Below are 24170 nucleotides of genomic sequence, written 5' to 3'. Positions count from 1 at the left end.
AAATGTTTGGACACCCCTGGACTAAACTCTGTCATGTCTTAGTCTACATACAAGGTCAGAAGTTTACATACACCTCTGTTGTGAATTTCGTTTATTTATTTATTTATTTATTTATTAAGCTATTCATTGTTAAATTATGAAATACAAAACAATTTTCATGCAGAAATTTGGTGCCAAATGCTATATGGATTTTATTTTGATTAACACAGGGTTAAAACTTAAATTTTAAAGCTCTGATATATACATTTAATCAATGAGCTTCTAGCATTATTTCGCCTGGATATAAAAGTTCCAAACCGAGGTTTAAAATATGACAGAAGTAAATATGAATCAGTGTTGAAATGTTTGCACCGCTCTCTTTTTGTGCAGCTGAACTTTCAGAGGAAGGTCGGCGTGATGTACTGCCGCGCCGGTCAGAGCTCCGAGGAGGACATGTACAACAACGAGAGCTCTGGGCCGGCGTTTGAGGAGTTCCTTGATCTGCTTGGAGAGCGGGTGCGGCTGAAGGGCTGGGAGAAATACCGAGCTCAGCTGGATAACAAGAGTGAGCTGCATTCGCCCCCCTCCACTCCATCTATTAGCTGCATCTCACTTTGTCGCAGTGCCGGTATCCGAAGGGCATCAGTGTCCCACTGAAAGCCTGAGATAACTCCTATCTCACCACATGTAATCTGAGTAATGACTGAGAAACGGCGCAGTCGCTGCTGATTATCTCCAAGCTTTATTCCCTTCAGATTTCAGCCGGGCCGCGACAGTTTGTGCTTTCAACTTGGAGATGGTGACTGATTCCTCTCCGTGTCTGTTTCTCTGTTTTTGTGCAAACGCAGCCGACTCCACTGGAACGCATTCCCTCTACACGCGTTACCAGGACTACGAGATCATGTTTCATGTCTCGACCATGCTGCCCTACACGGCCAACAACACGCAGCAGGTGAGATGAGAATATCATCCGAGGGTTAATGTGCTTCAATAATTCATGACATGTGTATGATTTAATTTAGATGGGTTTAATTTATGTGTGTGTTTCTGATCATGTTGAGGATTTTGTCTCACTGTGAATGAAAAACTGAAATTCAGTTGTTGAAAAAATTAGGATACTAATAGACGAAGGGATTATATCACAGAAATGCCATATTATGGCCGACATAATCATGAAGCAGCAGGTAGTCAACAACATCCTTCACAGCGAGTGAAAACCACAGAAGTGGAAAGTTAAGTGGAAGGGAAGAAAAGTACGGTTGGAAAACATGTAGACATACTTTCAGTCGTCCGACATCTCTATTAAAAAGCTTTCTTAAAATTGATCTTGGGTTAAATTCAAATATCATGTAGAAACTAAATTTTGGATTCTTGTAAGCCAAAGTAATCAAAGTTTGCAGAAATAAATGTTTGAATCTATTCAACTGTGTGTAATAAACTTTACAATCATATTGTAATTTATGGAGATGCACGCGTACATTTTTCTTCCTCCTTTCCATGTTGCAGCATAATTTTTCCTGCCAGTCTTTTAGGTTTCACAGAACTACTCTCACATACTTCTCCTTTTTGTGTTTGCAGCATTGCATTAGTATCTGTGCAGCCTTCATTACACTTCTCTGTTCAGACTGTCTTGCTTTCAGAAAAATCCTCTGTTCACTGAAACAAACATGACAAACCCCCCCACTCTTCACTCCCACCTTCATCGTTTTCAGCGGTCCTTCCTTCCTGTTCAGGCTGTGGTTTAAACTTGTCATTTACAAAGGAACTGGAAATGTCATCCTCATACAGATTGAAGGCTTGTATTCAAAAGTTAAAAAACCATATTGTTCAGATCCCCCGTTTTTAGCAAGTAACCCTTATCTAGAAATAAACTGAAGTTTTCTTTTAAGATTCTTAGTGTTCAAAGTATAAAATCTTATTTTATTTTTTTGATAAAATACCTTTTATTTTATAAATCATTAAAACAGACGTACAGAAGTATTAACGTCTCGTGTGACGTGTGTGAATTATGAGGTCAAAGTACAAAATTAGTACAAATTTACTTCCTCAGCTGAAAGAATAACCCGTAAACCGGATCAAGGCTGTCTGAATATATTATAAATAGGGAAGCAAAAAGAGAGAGAGAGAGAAAAAAAAATAAAAATATATATATAGAGAGAGAGTGAGAGAGACTTTATAAATGTGAAATAATTTTTTTTAGGTCAGAAAAAGGAAGACGTTGTTCTGCACTGTTTAAAAATGTTGAAACAGTTGCTAATTTTTTAAGGCATTCATGATTTAAATAAGTAAATCATGTTTATATTATTTATATCATTCATTCATGATTTAAACATTCATGATTTAAACAAGTAAATCATGAATGATTTACTCATTAATTGAATAATATAAGCTTTTAGTTTATTAACAAAATAATAATTGGATACAAAATATTGTCATTTGTTGAAAGTTGGTGCAGGTTTTGGTCCCAAATCATGCAATAACAAGGAAGTGGTTGTTTTATTTTCATTAACATTACATTGACATCTAACAGGAACATAGAAAAGAAACATGTAATCTAAATTGAGTTTGATTGAGGATGAGTATGTTTTTTTAAAGTGACATTATTTTTTTGTATTGTAGCACAATGTCAAAAACCCTCAGGCTTTACATGTATGAGCTGTGATATTGAAGGGCGTGTTTTTGTGCTAGCACATATTTTAAGGCTTAAATCTATAAAAATGGAAGTAAAACACAATTAAAACTTCTACAGTCTTTCACTTGTAAAACAAAAATCTGCTGAAATCAGTCTCAGTGTGGACTTAAAGTCAAAATCTGTGAAGACTGTGAAAACTGCATCCCAGCCAAAGTTGCATAAGTCAGCGAAAGAGACTCTGTGCCGCAGTAACAAGCTAAAAGGAGAAATCCCCTTAAAGATGTGTTGTTCTGACTGAGAAAGGAACCCAGCAGGTTGTTGCACCAAACAAACATCATGTCAACATGTTTGATTAGGAAAATAAAGTAGGATTGTCCAGTGATGTGTGGTGACCTTGTTTAACTCTTTGTGTCCTGGTTTTTGTCTCATCATCAGCTGCTAAGGAAGCGACACATCGGAAATGACATCGTGACGATCGTGTTCCAGGAGCCAGGCGCTCTGCCCTTCACTCCGAAGTCCATCCGCTCACATTTCCAGCATGTCTTCATCATCGTTCAGGTTCACGAGCCCGGCACCGACCACGCCTACTACAGGTGATTCTTTCTGCTGTTCTGCTCCTGTCATCAGTCTCTGATATCTAACAAAAGAGGTTTTCTATTATCCAACCCTATGGAACAAGCAATATTACATGTAAACAACCAGTTTATTGCAGAGCAATGGCAGAATACGCTTTTTTAATACTTTTAACGAAGGATTCACCGATATAGAAATGTTAGGCTGATGATATACGATGTCCGATATTATCGCCGTTTTGACTGATAACCAATATTTACCAATTTTATATTTATCTTATACATTTACTTACCCTTTTAAGGACTTAAAAAAAACAGACTACATTGCTGCCATTCTGTACCTCAGATTAACGCCCCATAATCCTTCGATGCATCACTATCACATGACCAAAACTCTTGAAACATAAAGAGCAGCAATTACTGGCTGTAAATACTGGTCCATTTTTACTTATCATTTTACTGATACAATTTATTAAAAAATGACTAACATGGGCCATTAGCGATGTTAACGCTGACATATGGTGCATCCTTACGTTTTACACTTCAATTGAGTTAAGATATTTACAGAAACACTTTCTCCTTTTAAAGAATTTGAGAATGAACCAGTTCAGATTAAGCATGTTTTGTTTCAGTTTCAATAGATAATCCAAAATAAGCTCTATTTCTCCAATGACAGAAGAATGAAAGACATTTTTAGCATTTTCTTCAAAAATACACATTTACACTCATTAAGATTACCATTACACATTTATGAAAAGGCCAGACGATGATGCAAAGACTTGATTTGCTCGCACGATTTGAGTTAATTGAATTCACACCTGTGAATGGATTCTACAGCAACACCTCAAATGTACCATTTCTGTGTGACATTATGGAAAACAGACATCAGCTAATATAGGCTGGCTGTGTCTTTATCAACAGTGAAACAAGTCTTGTGCCCAAGTGGACAGGATGGACACTCAGCTGGAAGCCATTACTTAAGTTTATAAATGCACTCAGGAACCAAATCTCTGTATGAAAAAAATGTGGGTATAAAAACTAAACAAGACAAAAATCTCTCACAGTATTTTGACATCTTACAAGTGGAAGTAACATCCTAACCAGCTTAAAACTGGAATAGTTTAGTCAATTTAATGCCAGACAGAGAAAAAATTGTTGTGTCTTTTTAGGCTCTTTATATAACAGCTGGTTTAAGTGTCAATAATACACAAAAAACAGTGAATTTTGAGCAAAAGAGAAAATTTATACTCTTTGTCACCGTGCCGGGAGTTACTGTTTAGTTGGCTGTTACTATTGGTGTGATAGTCACATCACTGAAGGTGTGAGGCGCCTCAGGAAAAAACACTCCTCCTCCGCCGCTGCAGCATGCATTACACAGCTACACTGCAAACAGGACATAGATTGAGTGTTTCTGCTGAACATTTCACACACTTTCATTTCTTTCTCCCTCTCTCTCTCTCTTTTCAGAGTGGCTGTGACACGCTCCAAAGACATCCCGTTATTTGGGCCCCTGTTCCCCAGGGGCGCCCGGTTCCCTCGCTCGCCTGCCTTCAGAGACTTCCTCCTGGCGAAGGTGGTAAACGCCGAGAACGCTGCAGAGAAATCGGAGAAGTTTCGCTCCATGGCCACACGCACTCGGCAGGAATACCTGAAGGATCTGGCGGAGAACTACGTGACCACAACTCCCATCGACTCCTCCACCAAGTTCCCCCTCCTCTCTTTGGGGAGCAAGCGGAAAGACAAGATGAAGGGCGCGAAAGGCGCTGAGCTGCACAGCGCCGGAGCGCTGGTGTGGGCGGTGATGGTCAGCTGCAGAGATGACTCGGAGGCCGGTGAGCAGCAGAAGTTCCCCTGTCTGCTTGGGGTGTCGGCGGAGTCGGTGGTGCTCATCGAGAGGGGCAGTCGCAGGGTGGTGTTCAACTGCTCCTGTCGAGACGTCATCGGATGGAAGGCGGTGACAGAAACGAAGGACGGGGGGCCGTGTTTGGACATCTTCTACGAGCGCGGGGAGTCCGTGTTAATCAGCATGTTGGAGAGTCAGACAGAGGACATAAAAGAAGTGGTGCAAAGACTTGAGGTATGTGGTGCTATGATGAAGTTTTCATAGCAATTTAAAGAAGAATTTATTATGCAAATTTTCCATTTTAGAGTTTTCCTACTTTCATTTGGATCTCAACTGTTTATAAGAATAGCCCAAGCTCTTAAAAAAAAATCCACATATTTTTTGGCAAGGCGTTAATGTTTTTTGGTGTCTGAAAAACGAGCCGTTTCAAAAACCTTTCAATCATTGAGTCATACTGCGCTGTTACCTACAACCCCTATGTAGCTCCAGCATGTTTGATCAGTTGGTTTTACCATTGTGCAATGGCTGCTGGAAAAGATAAGTGTTTTGTTGTTGACTTGCTATGCAGAAACCACTTACTACGTTCTTATTGGTTGTGCAGTAGGCTCCACTTTTGTTTTTCAAAGATGTACAGTTGTATAATTGCGCATCCGTTTCCAGCCATTATGATGTCTGAGTGTAAACATGAAACTGGGTGGCGTGGCCATCAGCAGCTTAATTGGATTTAAAGCGACAAGAGACCCGGCTCATCCTGAAAGGAGCTAAAAACTAAAATCTAATTATATGAGAATGATTTTGTTCAAAAGGTTTAAATTAACATGATTCGTATAGACCTAACCCAACCTGTTCCAGGAAGCATGACTGATGTTGTTTTGTTGGGAGACTCTTATACATGAGCTGTAGCTTTCTGCAGTTCCCCCAGTGTTAATTGGTGGCTACAATATGACAAAATGGGAACATTAAACATTATACTGTATTTCTTACATTATGATAGTGCAAAAACTCTGTTTTTCATTCACGTGTCCTGTTGTTCTTCAGCTGGTGACGCGGGGCTGCGAGGCGCTGGAGGTCACCCCGCTGCGGGACGGAGTGGGGCAGCCTGGCTTCCTCATGAACGAGGAGGGCTTCGTGACAGAACTGCAGAGGTTCTGCTACGCCGAGAGCGGAGGCCTGCAGCTGTGGGCTCGCGTGGTGAGGCTGTGCGGACATTCCCTGGTCCACTTGAGCCCCGAGGAGAGAAGCAGGCTTCTCCGCATGGCACACAAGATCCACATCACCGTCATCCCACCGGATGAGAACGGCAAACCTCGCAGGTTGGACAGAAGTCTTTCTACCCATCAGAGACAGACTGTGAATCTGGGAGGCGGCCACACTGCAGGGGTCAAGGCAGCAAATGAGTTGGAGGGAGTTAGTGGGACAAGGTGGTCCAGAAAAAGACAAGAGTCAGAGATAGGTCACAGCTCTCTGTGCTGCTAATGACAGTCTCTAGTCAGCTGGCCAGCAACCAGTAAATCCTTTTTAATGATGTTTAATCACACTGACACGGCCTGGCCGACTGTAACCAGGACGTTTCTGCTTAACTGACAGCGGAGCGACGGCAGAAACAGCTGTGAACAGAGTTGTTGGGATAAAGTAAGACATTATCAAGCCAGACATCTCTGCTGCTTACAGCTCCAAATAACGTCACAAAGCTGGCAAGAGAGATTTAATGTACTCAACCCTGGATTGCTCCTTCTGAGACACAAAACATAAATTATCACAATTATGTGGCAGAAAGAGGCGGCTCACAGGAAACGCTCTGCTTTTGCCTTCGTTTTGTTCAATTTGTAAGTCATAATGCAATAAAGCTCGGGAGCTTTGTTCTCACGCAGTCTGTTATTGCTTTGCAGAAGTTTCTCTGAGCTCTATCAGAAAGCCATCAAGGATGCGGAGTGCAAGTCCGGCGAGGACCAGTCGGGAGTGGCCTGGGTGGTGGATGAGAGGGAAGATGAGAGGGAGGAGCAGGAGCAGAAGGTGGAGGAGGAGCAGCTGAAAGCGGACAGGGTCGACGAGGAGGACGAGGAGTTCACTGAGGAGGAGCTGAAGATGGACGGCGGCGGGGAGCAAAACGAGGAGAGTCCCGGCCCGCTCCTCGCACCTCCCACCTTACCTTTGTTGAGGGCTACGTCTCTGCAGGACCAGCCAGCCAATCAGAGCGAAGAGATCAGCATCTCTCAGCTCACCCGCAGCGTTTCTCTGGAGAAGCAGCTGTCCTACACAGACACCTGTGATGGGTAAGCTTCACTAAAACTATGAAAACGATATCTGATACTTTCATTTGTGTAATTTAGCTGCTTTAAAATCAACCACAGATTGTGATCAAACTTCGTTTAAAGTAGTTTTTCAATTAAGATTTAATTGAACTTGGGTCTATATTCATGTTTGTTTTGTAAAACAGGAAATATTTTTTTACTGTTCTGAAATACAAAAAATTCAAACTACATTACAGACAATCATCTGGTGAATCATTACTTAGCTTAAAACGTAATCAAGTCATTTTTTTTTGCTGTATAAGAGCCAAAATTGAACGACTTTAATTCTTCAACTTGAACCAAAAGATGGATAATTGAAACTTGGACACATGAGGACCATGGTCCAGGGTTTCCCGCAGTGGATTATAAGCCTGGTGGGCCACCAGGCTTTACTTGTGCCCCCACCAGGCTAAGCATTTCTTATTTATTTTTTTAAGTTTTTTTTTTAAACTTTAAGACTTTATAGTTGGTGTTCAGGTATTAATCTTCCAATCTTTTAATAACACATGATTATCAAGTGACATATTCCAATTTCCTGTCAACTTTAAAACAATTTTAACTCGACAACATGACGGGGTGCTGGATTAATGACTGCCCTGGCACCCAACCACCGGGCTTAACAAGTTTTCTGGGGGAAACCTTGATGATCCCAAATAGAAAACTGTTTTTTTCACGAATAAAGCAGATCAACTTTAAGCCTCTAAGGACCTGCAGTTTGCTTAGAGGAGCTGCAGATATTTTAAAATACTGAGTCGTATTGTGAAATGTGATAATAGCGCACCAGCACCTTTGTTTTCATTGAAGTACTTATCTACGTCGCCTGCACTCTGGTCTAATTCCCATCCTCTTCAGTATCAAAGAATCTGTGTCAGCCTGTTTAACTACTTTAATCAAACTTGTCAGCTGCTGGAGAAGAAGCTCAGCAAAAAGGAAACACGCAGATAATTTTAGATTCTCTTCATATTGAGTTAGATTTTTATCACCCTTTTAAAGCACAACCAAAATGATTTGACTGGACTTATCGCATGCTATTTTTGATCCTTGAAAACCTAAGCTCTCCTGGAGATTAGGTTTGGTTTTAACCAGTGGATTGGATCAAAAGATTTGCTTTTGTGTATTCTCCTGCTACATTTCTGCCTGATGGACAGACACGTGTACGACAACGTGATGATGAAGGAGAAACGCCACATCTACGAGAACATCGGGGAGCTGAGGGACGCCACGCCTGACCTGATCCTGGCCGTCAAGCCCAAAGTTCCCCCAGAAGACGAGCAGGTCGACCACAACACCTGAGCTACGTTTTCCCCTGACGCTTGTTCAACACGTTTGATGTAAACTTTGACCTCTGTCTGCTTCTTGATTTAGTTCATGGCCATTGACTTTGGCGAGGACAAAGCTTCAGCGAGTGACTCGTCCGTGTTATCTTCCCGGCTATCGAGCGTAGACCGAGCAGAAAGAAACTCACGAGCCCTCAGTCTGCATAACTCCATCACCAAGAGTAAGAGCTTTCTCATTTCTGAGAAATAATCTGAAAACTTGATGAAGGTTGTTCAATACAATGCAGTGTTTGTTTTTTTTAGTCAAGTGTAAATGTTTCAAATCAACAAACCTGCAGGATTGTTTTAGTGCGGCCATATTAAAGTTTAAGAATCTCAGTCAGACTCAAGTCCAGACTTTGACTAGGCCACTCCAACACCTTCATTGACTTTTTTTGAGCAATTCAGAGAAGGATTTGATTGTATTGCTTCTGGTCAGCATAACGCAAATTGTTTTAAGGTCAAAATATGTCAGTGAAGCTTGAGGGCAGAGTTCATGTTTCTATTAATTATGGCATGTTGCCGTGAAAGAAACAAAACCAGCCTGGTACCTTCCTACCACCACCACGATGTTTCACTGCCTCTCTGTTATCTTTCTGAAATGCTGCGTTAGATGTAAAGGGACAAACACGTTCCAAAAAGGTTTATCAGTTTTAACCTCGTTCATCCACAGAACATCTTCCCAAACTTTTTGGGGATCATCAAGATGTTTTTCTTTTTTTTATTTTGCAAATGTGAGGCGAGCCGAGCAGCAGCAGTTTTCATCTTGGAACTGTAACATGTGCGGCATTTATCGCCAGTCTCCTTCTTATTGTTGAATCATGAACTGTGACCTCCCAAGTGAGAACTGCAGTACTTTAGACGCTGTTTTGGGTTATTGTTTTACCTCCTGGATGAGGTGTTGACCCAAGTGGCCGGTGATCCACTTTTCTGAAGGTCCACAGCTGTTTCAGTGTTTCTCCTTTTTAGCTCTCATTGGGGTTTGCTGGAGTTCCAAAGTGTTAGAAATGGTGCTGTAACCTTTTTTTTATCATCTGTTCTTGAGACTATTTGGATTGTGTTGCTATTAATCTACTTCATGTGGTCAGATAATTTCTATTAAATGCTTTTTAGGTCTGGTTGTAATTGGGCTGCTGGTCAAATTTAACAAAGCTTTCAGGTGAATTGATGATTTGAAAACGAGGAAGCTTTATTGTTTCAATTTGGACCAGGTTAGTTTGGTTAGCCATTTTCTCTTAATGAATAAAATAATTTCCTGCTCTTTACTCACATTATTTACGTTTGATAAAATCTATTTAATGGTCTGAAGCATTCAAGTGTGAATGAAAGAAAAACAAAACAAATCTATAAGGACACAGTTTTCATTATTCTGTATATTTTTGGGGGTTTCCAGCAAAATGGATGATCAGTTTGAGTGAATTTAGAAAGTAATATGTGCTGAGAAAGACTATGAACTCGATTATAAGTTCAAAACAAAGCTTTATCACAAGACAGCAGCTGGCACAGCAGCTCAAATGATGCCAAAATGGAACGATTACACATGTTTGCAAATCATCTCTGCCTGGTTTGACCCTTAAATTCCTTTTTTTAGTCCCATCCTGCCTTAAATCCCTCTCTTCATTATCCCCCCTGCAGTGCTTGCTGCGTCCTTTGTTCCTCCTCTTTCACGCATGCTGCTGGCTATGCCACTAATCTAATATCACCCCTGCTCTGCTGCCCTGCTCCGCCACAGGCAGGAATAAAAGGGGGGACATATGGGTGGTGGGAGGGGTGGAGTTTCAGGTGGGCCCACTCCCCACCCAAATCAAGGAACCCCTCTTCCTGAACCATCTGCTCTGCCTCTGCTGAGATCTTCATTCTGCAGCCATGAGAGCATGATTGCTCATCTTCTCCTCGGATTCCTCTCATTGTTTCGCAGAACGCTCGTTAACAGGAAGTCTGGAGGACTTTCAGATACGCCAACACCACTTTAAGCTCAATTATAAAATTCGAGACGTGCTTGAGAGGTGAAATGTAACAACTGTAGCCTTTTAAGGCAAAAAACCCCAAACAGTTTTAATGTTTACTCACATAATTGAAAGAAATTTGAATTAAGTTGAGCTTACTTCCGCCTTCTTGGTTTTGGTTTCCAGTAATCATTTACATCAAAACTTTTATATGTATGCCCTCAAAAGCACCCTGCTCCTAATTTGAGATATCTGGCCTCAAGCTGCGGTCCAGCATCAAAGCAACACAGCCTCCTAGCGGCCGATTTTTGCCAGTGCAAGACCAGAGGCAACAGATGCATGCGACATCTGCAGTCCCATTTCTGTCCTATATACCCCCCACCTAAACACAGTCACACAGAATGCTGCATATAGTGTGATGATAGATCTTCACCTCTTATTTTATTTTATTTTTTCTTGTAGTTCTATCTGAGACGACAGATTCCACAGATGAGGAGTGGCAGTCCATTGCTGACCTGGCGACAGCCTGCCGCAGCATCCTGGAGGCTTTGTCCAAAGAAGGTGAGGTCATGCGCTGTTCATAATTTATATTTTATGTTTTTTGACAGAGCATTCCTGAAGTTACATGCACCATAAACCCGGAGAGCATCCTTCCTGTGCTTTTTAATTATTATTGCTGCCCTCTTGTGGTCAGTCAGCATACAGTACACACCAAGATGATGAAAAAAATACACTTTGGTGCTTCTTTTTAATCATAAGAAATCAGATTTTTAATAACTAGGAAAATATGTGAACCAAAAAAAATGTAGTAGTTTCCAAAGTGAGAACCTTACGAGAGAACATTTCAGATTATCCTGCTTCAGTTATCCAGGAACTCTGAGAAACAGAATATTATTACAGAACTAAACTGGGAATGCAACATGCTTTCACATGAATAAGAGCAACTATATGCAAGAAGTATTCAAACCCTGAAAGGTTTTTCATATTTCTTCATATTTAAACATTTTATGATGTGAACATGTATGAGGCTATCATAAAGTATCACTTAAGTGGAAGGTGAAAGGAAAATTATTTTCAAATTTCTGCTAAGCACATTCAAGGTTTCCCCCAGAAACTTGCTAAGCCCGGTGGTTGGTCATCCTACACACTGTCATCTTTTTGAGTTAAAAAAATGTTTAAAGTTGACATGAAATTTGAAAATATCACTTAATAATTATGTGTTATTAGAAAATAAATATCTGAACACCAACTAGAAAGTCTTAAAAATGCAAACATTAAAAAAAAAAACCTTAAATAAATAAGCAATGCTAAGCCTGGTGGGGGCACAATTAAAGCCTGGTGGCCCGCCAGACTTATAATACTCTGGGGGAACCCTGCATATTAGTGTAAGGTTTAAAAATGTGGTGCTCATGTGTATTCAGCCCCTTTGAGTAAAATCAATAAAAGTTTTCTTTTGTTTGTTTTTTTTTTTCTCGTTGCTCTTTGTCAAAAATCTCCAGCTCAGTCAGATTGGATGAAAAACATCCAAAAACCCGATAACGTGTTCAGGGTGACGTTTAGTTTTCTGTCACACATACCGCTCTGCAGGTTGTCCAGAAACTTCAGACTTGGTCTCATCTAATCAAACATAATTCTTCCATATGTTTGCTGCGTCCGCTGCATTAATATTAGCAAAGTGCAGCTTATGCAGCAGTGCAGTTTCAGCAATGGCATTTTTACTGCTACTCTTCAATATAGGCCAAATTTATAAAGTGCTTGCCTATTAGTTGTTGATCGATCTTTTCCGATCTCCGCTGTGAGTTTTTCAGCTCCTTCCGAGTTCCTTTGCTTCTTTTCTGGTTAATCCCGTCTATGTCCAGCCTGTCACTTTAGGTAGACACATACATCTTCGTAGATTTTCATACTTGTCCCATTTTCAGATAAAGGATTTATCAGAGCTCTGTGAGATGTTAAAAGCTTGGAATATTTTTTCATAACCTAATCCTGCATTAATCTTCTCCATGTTTTCCTCCCTGACCTGTCTGCTGCGTTTCTTCTTGACGCAGTTTGTTCAGCAGTGTTCTCCAGCGCAGTCCTTCACAGTACATCTCCATTTATTCAAAGATTAAATTACACACAGATTGGATTTTATTTAGTAGTAAGGTCACTTATGATGAAAGTAGGTTGTACAAGATTTTATTTAGGGGTTTTGGAACAAGGGGCTGAATACAAATCCACATCACATTTTCAGATATTTTGTTCTTTAAAAATGTTTAAAAGCATGCACCACGTTCCTTTCAACTAACAGTGAATTTTTTATCTTTCACATAAAATCCTGTGTGATTATAAATTAACGTGTAACCATTAGAACAAACTTGGATATCTAGAGAAACTACTCATTACCTCAAATCAACAAATTGTGGAGTACTTTTTAATCTTATTTTGCTTTTCTTTCTTTTTTTGCAGCTCCTTCCAAGTTTCTTTGCTTCTTTTCTGGTTAATCCTGTATATGTCCAGCCAGTCTACCAGCCTTAGGCAGACAGGCTGGAAATATTTTATTTGTATTTCCTCTAACTTATGTCAAAGCACTTTGAATTGCCTTGTTGCTGAAAATGTGCTATATAAATAAAATTACCCTACCTTACCTTTTCCACGTTGTCCATGTGATAATAATTTCCTTAATGTTGCTTTTCTCAGACCGCAAAGCCGGGGATTCCTCTCAAGGTGGTGCTGATCAGACAGACGGCAAACTCAAAGACTCAAAGGACAGGTGGGTCACGACAAAACACACACAGAGTGAAGGACTTTGGCATGTCTGTATTTTCTCAATTAGATAAATTTCTACTCTCTTCAGCTTTTGACTCATGTATCTACATCTACAGGACAGTTTGGTCATAATTGTGCTGCAGAGGACAGCAAATTTAATCAGAATTTAACCATCAGAATTTTCCAACAAAATTCTCCTCTTAAAGAAGAACAGGCATCGCATCTGCATGATTACGAACTTTATGTAAAAGTTACATACTTCAGCTTCAAACGTGGTGAACCTGAATCCCCCAACAACGCAACCGTGCTATTATTCTACTCCTCCACAGGGCGCAGTCATTATTTATGACTGCAGTCTTGCAGAAATGCAGCTCAGGATGAGAGCAATCACTCACACTGGCTTTCCTTGTCAGACGTCGGTGATTAATGAAAATTGACCTCCGAGGTGTTCCTGTTTTCATTAGAGGTAAAAGGAGCTAACTCCTCAGCTTAGCACTGACCACAGAACCAATCAAACAAATTAAGAAGTTTCCTTGCCTTCGTTTCTTGTAGCAGCTGACAGGAACTTTCTCTTCCTTCATTAATGGGTTTCATGGGCTAAATCCCTTCAGCTGTTTGCTCTTCCCCTGTTTCTGCTGCAGCGACTCTCCGGGCCACCTGGAGGAGAAGGTGTCGCAGCTGGAGGCCATGCTGAAGAAGCTGCAAGACGACCTGCAAAAGGTGCTTTGACTTCTATGAATGTTATTCTCTGTGACAGTATTTTGTAGCTCCACTAAAAGAGTCAGCAGGCAGGAGAAAAGTATTTCCTTTGCTCAGCTTCTGTCGCTTGAGCGAGAAGATTTCTGTTTGCTGATGCAGCCGTTAGAAATCCTGCCGTCGACGAGCCACTTCAGGTCCCCTGCTGACTCGCTGTAGAGATGTATTAAATTATAAAAAGAACCAAAAACACTTTAAAAGACGTTTATTTATTTATTATTTTGTGTACAGAAACGTTCCTGATTTTTGTAATTTTCCCCGTATTCTGCTATTTTACATGTATTTATGAGAAGTCCTGCTGTTTTTTTTTCAGTACTTTCTTTCCTGCACATTTCCACCAAACATGAGTCTGTGCTGCTCTGTTGATCTTTCTTGTTTAAGCCTCAGAAAACTGTATGAGTTGAACTCAAAGGCTTCTTTTGGACATAAGATCCAGCTGCCTTAAAAAACACCTCAATTTCAACACAAAGTCCACTTTTCAAACTAAAAGGAAATAATTAAAAAACAACAAACAAAAAACAACATGGCCTTACTCTGCAGATGGAGCTGCTTGGTCATCCAAACATAAGTGGCCCTTGTGTTGAAAATGTATTTTTGCCAATACTGTCTCTGTGTATGTCTTTGTCTGTATGATGCATGGTATTTCTCCCAATTCAATTCTATTTTGAAGTCTTTGATGAGGACTGCAACTATGACTATTTTCACTATTTACTGAAACAATGGCTATTTTTCTGAACAATCGACCGACTCTTTACCTCTCAATGCTAATTACAGAAAAGCTCCTCAAACACGTACATCATTAAAAGAAGTTTAATGTATAATTTTGACTATCATTGATTCATTTCCAACCTTGTTTCCGAAAGAGAGGAAGAGCACGCTGTGTAAAACGTAATTTTAGAAACTGGATATAAAGATTTAAACAGCTAACCATTTTTTTTACATTTTAAAATGGAGAAAAAGCTTTCATTCTTGGAAAAAATACATGACCAAAGTGCTGAGCCATCTGTTATTTCATTATATTTTCATGGACCATTATTCCTTTTTCTTTATGCTTGAGCATTCTTTTTTTTGGACTTTGTTTTTTTTCACATTTTTCTCCAGCAATCACCAGTAAAATGTTAGTTCAGGTAGAAAACTCCAATATCACCTCCCAAAGCATTTTGAAACATCATAGCGTAAATAATCTCATGGCCAGGCTACCTTGATTTTGGGTTTTATTGTACATGATGACAAATTTGACTCTCAGATTTCATCTGATTTCATCAGAACAATCACAGTTATAGCATTTGCACAACTGCTACTCAAACAAAGCAGCAATAACCCAACAATACCATTATTTAACCTCCTACAAAACTATGCAAACACTCTGTTCCTGCTGATGAAGATTTACTCACCACAGGATGCTGGATGCTTGAAAGAGAAAGTAAACCTGACAGCATGACCTACTTTCTGTTTTATTTTTCACCTAACACTTATCTCACCACTAGGCACACTCATAGAGCATTCAATTTTTATTCCATCATTGACAGTAGATCCAGCAAAAGTAACATACCATGTCCTGACCCAGCAGAACTTTGTGACTTTTACACCCATTAGTCCAATTATGCACTATTGGAAATTATGCAATTATTTCAAATACATATCAGGACGTGATGTTCTAAAAAATCCCCTTCATTTCCTCTTACCTAAATCTTGGTGAAACACATTCTTCAACACAACACGACAAGAGATGAGACGGTGTCACAGCCCCTGAAAATATTTTCGGTTTAACCTCTACTCTTTTGAGTTTATTTTACAGTAGATTTTAATTTAGGTATTGACTATTTAAATCCCCAAAGTTAGGTGTAATTAGGCATAATTTAGACACATAAGTCTGACCTCATTAAGACAGAAACATTACCTAAACTTTGCTACAAAGGTAAGAACCAATTCTGCACAATTTGTTAAGCTAAATCTTTGGAAACTAACAAAGCTGGCATAATCTGACTAATACTAAAACCAAAGTAAGGGCTATCAGCTGAAGTCTTCAGTAAATGTTAAACTTGTCGGGTCTTTGCTGCATTTTCTTCCTGCTGTAAATTGTTTTTATGTCTGACTCTTCCTTTCTTGTCCTCTGTCTATTTGCCTCATTTTTAGGGACACAGTATGTTGTTTTGGGCAGGTGATAGGACTGATTTTAAAAAAATGTGTGAAAAAGCAGCAAAAGCCTAAAGAATAATTATAATGAAATTCAGAAAACCTGGAGAACTGCTGATTTAGTTCACTTAAAACAAAAATTACAGTGATATTTAGCTTCCTGCAAATGAAATGTGAACAATTACATGTGGTTTTTTACTTCGATATATTGTTATGCGGTTCATTTTAGACCTGATGCCAACTGCATATTTTTGTGACACTGATAAAAAATTTGGCTAATTTGGCAATAGCTTGTAAGAGTAATTAGCAGCGGTTTGACAAGATATTTTTAAAGAATGGATTCTCAACTACATTGGCAAAAGTATCACCAGTTTAAGATGGACTTTTCTCATTGGATATGTCCTGCACAAAGTTTTATTTTAAGACCAATTTGCTAAGTGAATTAGCATCAGGACTCTTATTTTGAACTAACACAGGTAGAGATAAGGAACGAATTAAAAATCATGTGATTCTATTGATGAAAGAAACATAGTCAGCACAGTTTTTCCATTGCATTTCACACAAACAAATCATCTTTACTGAAATACCTTTAACATAAAATAGTGTGAAATCTCAGTAGTTAGGTGACTCTGTTGAGTTGATAGCTATCTCTTGTGCACCCCATGATTATGGCCTTTTTGGAAGAAACCAGTCTGAGGTCTGGTTTTCCATCTCCCTTTTAGGGAAAACCAGAAGAGTGCACTGCACTGTAAAACATTTGAATTTGGTTTAACTTGAAAATGAACGTCCATCTGCTGCCTTGCAAATGCAATTTAAGTCAACAAATAAACTTCATTGGTTTTAACTTAGAAATGAAAGTTTGTGAAGTCAATTTAACAACAAGAGATGAGTTGTCTAAGCATTGTTTTTTTTAAGTTCATCTTGAATTGTGACTTTTATCGTAACGCTGCAATTTAAATCAAATAATTATTTCATAATATGCAAGAAAAAACTGCCCTCACCTAGTTAAACACCGCACATTTGTCTATAATTTTCACTCACAGTATAAAGTTAAAAAACTACTTTTTTTTTTTTTTTACTTTAGAGTAATTTAAATTCTTGTTTCAAATTGCATCAACAAAATTTATGATCCGGTCATGAATTTTATTAAACATCAGAATTCAGTTCAAAATCATTTAGTGTGAACAGGACATTAAAATAAACAATTGTCTTAGTAAGACAAGAGTCCGATCAAAGTAACGCACCTCCATCTCAGGATACAAAAGCATGCCGCTAAGCATTCTGGGAAATAGTTCCCACTCTTTTTCTTCTTTCAGTTTTTTTTAAGTGCTAACCTAAAAACTCTAGTTTATTCAACTCTTAAAATTGTAGTTAACACAACTTACTACCGTAAGTTTCTCTTTCACAAACTCACACATCAAAATCTAAAACTTGCTAAATTTATTTAGGGAATAATAAATTTATGTGGGAAAAGACCTTAAAGAGTAGAAGATAGTAGACACAACTAAATGCAGCTCAATCTTTTACAGTCGGAATAGCAGCATCATGATGTGGGACTTTCTTTCTTCCTCTTCACAAATGCATACCATACTTTTCTGATTTTTTTTATTTATAAACATTTGAAGTCCTGTTCTCTTTATGCACTGCGCAAAATCCACAAGAACATAAACTGTTATTTATTTTTGTAAAATGTGAAGAAGTTCAATGGATGTGATTTTTTTCCTGTAATTTCAAAGGTTTGGCATCAAGTAAAAAATTAATTGAAATGATCTTGCGTCTCAATGTTCACATTTTAGAGCATTACATATTTATATAACATATTAAACTGATTTCTGTTTCTATTTACCTTTTACACAGTGGGCACACAAGGTTTGTATCATTAACTTAATGTGATTATTTGCTGCTTTCCCCTGTTTTGCAACAACAGAATCAATCCAAACATCACCTGGGACTCCGGAAATGTTTGATTTTGCTCATCCGCTACTAATCAGTCTTGGCATTTGGTGAATGCAAAATAACAATGAAAATGTTCGATCATGAAAATAATCATTAGTTGCAGCCCTGTGCACATTGTGACTGATAAGGTGCTTGCTCATCTGACCGTCAGCCCACAAAGAACTGATTTAATAAACAATATGCAACAGTAAAAGTCAGCAAACGCTTGGTTGTTTTCGTCTGGTATCTCGAATCGAAACAAAATCTCTCCTGTCAGAGAACTGATCGGATCAGCTGATTGGCGCTTTGGGATTGCGAGTTTATTCCTCCTCGCTGCTGCTGTGCGTCTCTGCTCTGACTGTCGCGTCTCTCGTTTGCACACGCCCGCGAGCTTCCTTCGAGCCATCACTGTACCTGTCGCCACCCACCTCTCGTTCCTGCCACAGCAATCTGAGCGACAGCTTCTGTTCTTTGTTGTGTGCCGATGTTTTTCAGGAGAAAGAGGACAAGGCGGTGCTGCAGGCCGAGGTGCAGAGCCTCAGGCAGAACAACCAGCGGCTGCAGGAGGAGTCGCAGAGCACAGTGGCCCGCCTCATCAAAGTCACTGAGCTCCTGTGCAACGTCAACAAGCCCTGTTAGGTCCCCATGATGCAAATCCCGCTGAGCGCCTCCATGCCCAACAACGTTCTTTGATCATGTATAGATAGCTGCAAAAGTAAACACACAGGCAAGTGTGGTCCTGCCTGGTGGGGAGGAAGTATGCAAAAGAGACAAAAAAAAACCTTCACAGGCTGCTGTAGTGTGTGTGTGTGTGTGTAGGGGTGCGTGTGTGTGCCTGTTTTTCTTGCTTCAAATACTTGACAAGCTCTGCTAAGTAGCACTTATAGAAGAGGTTTCAATTAAGACAGACAGACACTGTACAGCATGTTTTGTGGTGTTTAATGGAAAAATGACCAAAAGTGTATAAAACATAGTAAGCAGTATCAGCGGTAATATATGTGAACGGTAGTAAAGCTACATGTAGTTGTAGGGTCTGAGTGTGTTTTCTGCCTGGCACTGACAGGAAGGTTAGCCTGAAATTAAAACACACACACCCACACACACAAATGAATATTTGAATTACTGCAGGCGGCCTTCTACTTAGAAACATGTAACGATGCTCACTGAGGGAGGTCTGCTATGTAAGGACATTATCCTCTATCTTCACTTCTTAGTCGTACTGTATTTAGGTAATTCTGCTTTTAGGAAACGAAAATGGAAAATAAGGGGACTGAAAACAGAGATTCAAACTGCTTGTTTCTTCTGTTTTCTTTGGATTTCAAAAGAAAAGCAGCATAAAGAGGAAATTGAAAGGATAACATTCAGACTCTGGCAGGAACGAACTGCTTCAGCTTCCTTCCATGACTGCCTGTACCATGAGATGTAGCTGTTCATCTCCTAACCTCACTATTGTAGCAGCCATAACTGTAGAAGATCGCCTCCTGCTGGCCTGAACTGCAGCTCTTTTCTTTCAGCCTGCAAAATAGCTTTAGGTGTGAGAATGGGCAACCTGGACTGGTGGTGAAATAATGCAGAAAACTGTATTTAAATACATTTTGTTTGTGTTGTATTGTTTTTGTTTTGTTTTCTGATGTAACTATTTGGGTAATTGTTTTCTTTAGCTGGAGAGTGGCAGCAGTGCATTGAAATTTCCTTAATTAGAGATGCGCCAAAAAAGACTCACCAAACGGTGATCACAATCAAATAAGTTTGATATTTACCAAACTTGACTGGTGACCAGCCTGTTAAAACCTCAGAAATGCAACGTTTTTCCAATCAACGAATGCAGCTAAGGGCTAACAGATCTCACTAACATCACTCTTCAGTGTGGAAGTTGTCACTGACCGAATGATGATCAAAGTTAGCTATTTTTAGTATCAACGAGGCAATTTAAAGTAAGTGGAGGAATCACAGAGGTGTAGGAAGCTGTTTAAAATAGAAACATGACACCTGGTGCTTGCATTTCACTCTATTTGGTTGTTTCAAACTCGACTATTTTATGTACAAAAATGAGCCATTTGCTATAAAAGGTCAACTCATAAGAGGAATGTTGTTTCAATTTGATAAAATATTAAATTGACTAAAGCTCAACGTCACACGGAAGTTTAATTGTTTATTTTATTAGTTTGAGCTTTCAGTCTGTCTGTCAGGGAACATACTGGATTTGGAAATGTTGCCAGCAGAAATTTCTGATTTCAAATTAGTGTCTACACTCCCCAGCGCTGTGGTTCTCAAACTAAAACCTGCTGATCCTGTGTTTATTTCACCTCTGAAGTCAGAACTTGGAGCTGGGAATGTAATCAAAGATAACCACAAGCTTCAAGTTTAAAAAGCAGCTTGATTTGCTTACTGGGTCCAGGGCTACTACTTGTTGCAACGCAATAAAAACAACAACATATTCGTATATAATTTGCAGTTAGGTGTTCACTTGAGGAGATTGTGTTGCAGTTTTAACAAAATCCAGGTCATCAGAGGTGCAAAGAAAGTCATTTTTATTGCAGCTGTTGGTGAATTTTAAATGCAATTAAGGCGACCATTTTGTCTTCAGAGACCGGAGCTGTTGAGACGCCTCAGAGTTTCTGACTTGTAATTCTAATTTAAGGGCCTGTTTGTTAATCTGTCCAGCTTGAAACTGATTTTTCAACGTCTGTGCTTTGTTCCTCTTTTTGCTTTTTTTTTTTATGACAACACATCAAACTGAAAAAGTACAATTGCTGCTGCAACTTAGTGATATCTGTTTTCATTCTGAAACGTTTGAGAATCACTGCTGAAGGGAATGCATAGAGGCTACTGTTCACATTTATGTTCAATACCATAAAATTAAAAGACATTTTTAAACATCAACACAAATTTTTGGCCGTTTCAAAGTGGCAGACAGGTGGACAGCTCCCAGAAGAGACTAATTTCAGTAATGCTAACCAAGCTAATCAACTAATCAATCAAGTTTATTTGTATATTTCAGCAAGAATTCAGTACAAAGTGCTTTGCACCATAAAAACACAATTAAAATTCGACAGTTGAGAAACCAGTGACAGACATTACATTTTAAAATGATCAAAACCATCAATATGCATTGAATATGTTGGTCAATGTTATGTTATTTATTATTAAGCAACATGTGGGGTTTAGCCTTGATTTAAAGGAGCTCGGGGTTCCAGTTGTTTTGCAGTTTTCTAGACGTTTGTTAAAGATTTTTGGTGCATCGAGGCTGAACGCTGCTTCTGAATGCTAATTGTTAATTTATGATTGTTAATGTTAAATGGCTTCTCGCTCACACACGCACACGCTGGGATGTTTCTTCTACTGTTGGTTATTAATGGTGACTCAAAGCAGAAAGGTTAGAAGAATGGTAATTTTCTCAACGTTTGCCACGTTAACGTTTCTAAATTTGACTCCCACTACGTACCTTCGCTCATACATTTCCTCCATTTTGGTTGTTGGGACCACTATTCTACACTATTCTATTGTAGAATAGTGAGAATGCTAGTGAGCATTAATGAAGATATAGTGTGGTTTAATTCTGTTTCCTAATTCTTTCTGATAACGTTTTGCCCTCATTTTCTTCAAAAATAACTGATTGATCGATCAGAGTGACCTTTTTCTGGTTGATATAGTTTGATTTAAAAATGTGACTTTAAATCATTGGTAGTCAAAGCGGTGCTAAACACCCTTCTGTTGTTCAGAAACTATTTTGTTCACAAAAAATCGACTTCAAAGCAACCAATATGCTAAAGGTACGAAATGCCTAACTGACTGGCATTCCCCTTTCACAGCAGGAAATATAAAGGTAGCTATTTTGAGTCATTTTTCATATATATTCTCATATGATAGTTTTTAAAGAGAAACTGGAAGTTGACCATAGTTGTCCAGTCGGTGCATCTCTAACCTAAATGTACGCTTGTGTGCTTACGTGTCATTCCTGCACCTTTGCTTTTGTCACTGTAACACTGGACATGTCACATACTGAACTCCATCCAGCCTGCCTAAAATTATAAGATTATATCTTGCTCAACATAAGAAGGTGCATAAGATCTCAACTCCGCCCCTGATACTCACCTTCCCTCCTTAAAGTATCTCCACTGCTGATGGAGTCGGTGTGTTCAGAGTTGGACTGCCAACAAACAACCGATCCACAAACTGATAAACTGAACTCTCTCACACACACACACACACACACACACACACGAGAAAACCGATGCCAAACATCACTCAAGACTGCTGTTTCTTTTCTTTTTCTTGTACAAACTTCCTGCAATTTTCTTTTAGAGTCACTGTGAATAACTGGTACCAGCATATGAGGGGTGAGTTAGGAATCTACACCTTTGTTCCACGTTGGTGCACTGAGCATGCTCTCCTTTTTGCAGGACGATTAGCGCTAATCGGAGGCTCCATTATTTAAAAGGAGAGGCGTACGTGGGAACAGACCTGTTTTACTGTGTCTTGTATATTTATTTAGATTGTAGGAGACTGGTCGAGCATGACAACGTGCCAAGCGACTTCCAAGCCTCCCCTGCTGTATGTGTGTATGTATTAAAAAATGTAATGTATTAATAATGTAAATGTGGACTTTCTTGTAGCTGTTCAAACTGCATTGAAGGTGTAAAAAAAAAAAAACAGAAAAAAGAAATGTGAACTATGGTGGAGAAAACGTGAGTTATAAATTTTGCTTTGCTCTTCTAGAAAACGAATTGCTATGATGTAAAATGAAGTAATAATTGCTTAAACATAATGTAATTACAAGTGATAATATTATTCTGGAATTGAATTATTTAACAACTCGAATATGGTCATCAGGTATGCCTTAATGAATGGATTCCCTCTATCTTAATGGAACTGGTCTGACTGGTCTTACTGGCATAATGTGAAAGCTTACTCTTGACTTTGTGCCTACCGTTCTTTTGTTGTTGTTGCTTTATCCTTTTACATTTGGTTGCATTTACTAAGTTTGTGTTATTATTATATTTTTTTATATAATTTAAATCAGATTTTTATTTCTTATTTTTTTGGCAAAATGAACATTTCCAGGACCACCACAGTCATCGGGTGCCACGTTTGCAGTTCAGATTGTTAAAAAAAAGAAAATAGATTTTTTTTGAAAAGTACATTTAAAAGGAGATAGTGCTGAAAATGATGGTTGAGTGGAAATGAATGGGTTGTGCTTCCTTAAACGGTATTTAAATGTTCCTGTATGAGTTGTCTATGGAAATAAAACAATAAAAATAAATAAAACTAGGAGGAAAAAAGTGAAAGATTTGGGCCTCACATGCACTTTCTTGACGTAAGTTGGAAGTGCAGCGGGTTAAACCTAGTTACATGTAAAGTCTATACAGATGTTTGACAAATACCCCTAAAGCAGATTATACTAAGACATTTGTTTAGCTGACTTTGAGATATGATGGAGTGATTGTGGAGGATGTTTGTCATTCTTAGATTAGTTGGGGGGAAAAAAAATCTAGCAGGTTTGGAGTAAAAAATAAAAAAAAGCATCTAATTACAGGTGACTAGATCTCCAGACCCTAAGATGTACTGTATATGTAATTTAAATGAATCTTTAGTTTTCATCTGTTCACCCTGTGGCTCTGTTTACTTTTCATGAAGCAGAGAATAATTAAAACACAAGTTTAAACAGCTTCTCACTGATTTCATATCGTTTCTGAGATTGGAGTTTGTTTTTTGGGGTTTTTTACGAGTTTTGAGAGGAGTTGAGTGAATTTATCCGGACGTTACGTCTGCAGTCGGTGAAGGTAAAACAGAAACGAAAGCAGCAACAGAGAGAGAGAGAGAGAGAGGGAGGCCGGACTTAGCATCTGAAAGCAACAAGATGATTGGTGTCAAAGGTCACAGCTAAATCCGATTTGCTGAAAAGAATAGAACATAAAAGTAAGTTGACGCACTGGAAGAAACAGGAGATGTATATATAATCACACACCAAATGGGGTAACGCTGCATTTTACTCGCATTGTTAGATAAATTTAGAAAA

General features: G+C 39.0%; 1 protein-coding gene across 6 annotated transcripts in view; it reads left to right on the top strand.

Moving 5' to 3' along the window:
• Positions 1 to 23822, top strand: part of sipa1 (signal-induced proliferation-associated 1) — a 52329-nt gene extending 28507 nt beyond the window's left edge. For 5 of the 6 annotated variants that reach the window (XM_028030842.1, XM_028030841.1, XM_028030843.1 and 2 more), the window contains 13 exons: positions 370 to 544; positions 828 to 931; positions 3047 to 3204; positions 4651 to 5260; positions 6065 to 6339; positions 6916 to 7299; positions 8466 to 8592; positions 8683 to 8815; positions 11042 to 11140; positions 13256 to 13328; positions 13966 to 14044; positions 18074 to 18085; positions 18647 to 23822. In XM_028030842.1, the coding sequence (XP_027886643.1) occupies positions 370 to 544; positions 828 to 931; positions 3047 to 3204; positions 4651 to 5260; positions 6065 to 6339; positions 6916 to 7299; positions 8466 to 8592; positions 8683 to 8815; positions 11042 to 11140; positions 13256 to 13328; positions 13966 to 14044; positions 18074 to 18085; positions 18647 to 18790 (2373 nt within the window). In that variant the 3' untranslated portion in view covers positions 18791 to 23822. The remainder of the gene's footprint in view (positions 1 to 369; positions 545 to 827; positions 932 to 3046; positions 3205 to 4650; positions 5261 to 6064; positions 6340 to 6915; positions 7300 to 8465; positions 8593 to 8682; positions 8816 to 11041; positions 11141 to 13255; positions 13329 to 13965; positions 14045 to 18073; positions 18086 to 18646) is intronic. The other variant, XM_028030846.1, reaches the window with a different exon arrangement.
• Positions 23823 to 24170: the final 348 nt, after the last annotated feature.

The sequence above is a fragment of the Xiphophorus couchianus genome, chromosome 11 (genome assembly GCF_001444195.1).
Source record: "Xiphophorus couchianus chromosome 11, X_couchianus-1.0, whole genome shotgun sequence".
NCBI classification, from domain to species: domain Eukaryota; kingdom Metazoa; phylum Chordata; class Actinopteri; order Cyprinodontiformes; family Poeciliidae; genus Xiphophorus; species Xiphophorus couchianus.
The sequence above is the reverse complement of the archived record's forward strand: the minus strand, read 5'-3'. Positions and strand labels throughout refer to the sequence as shown.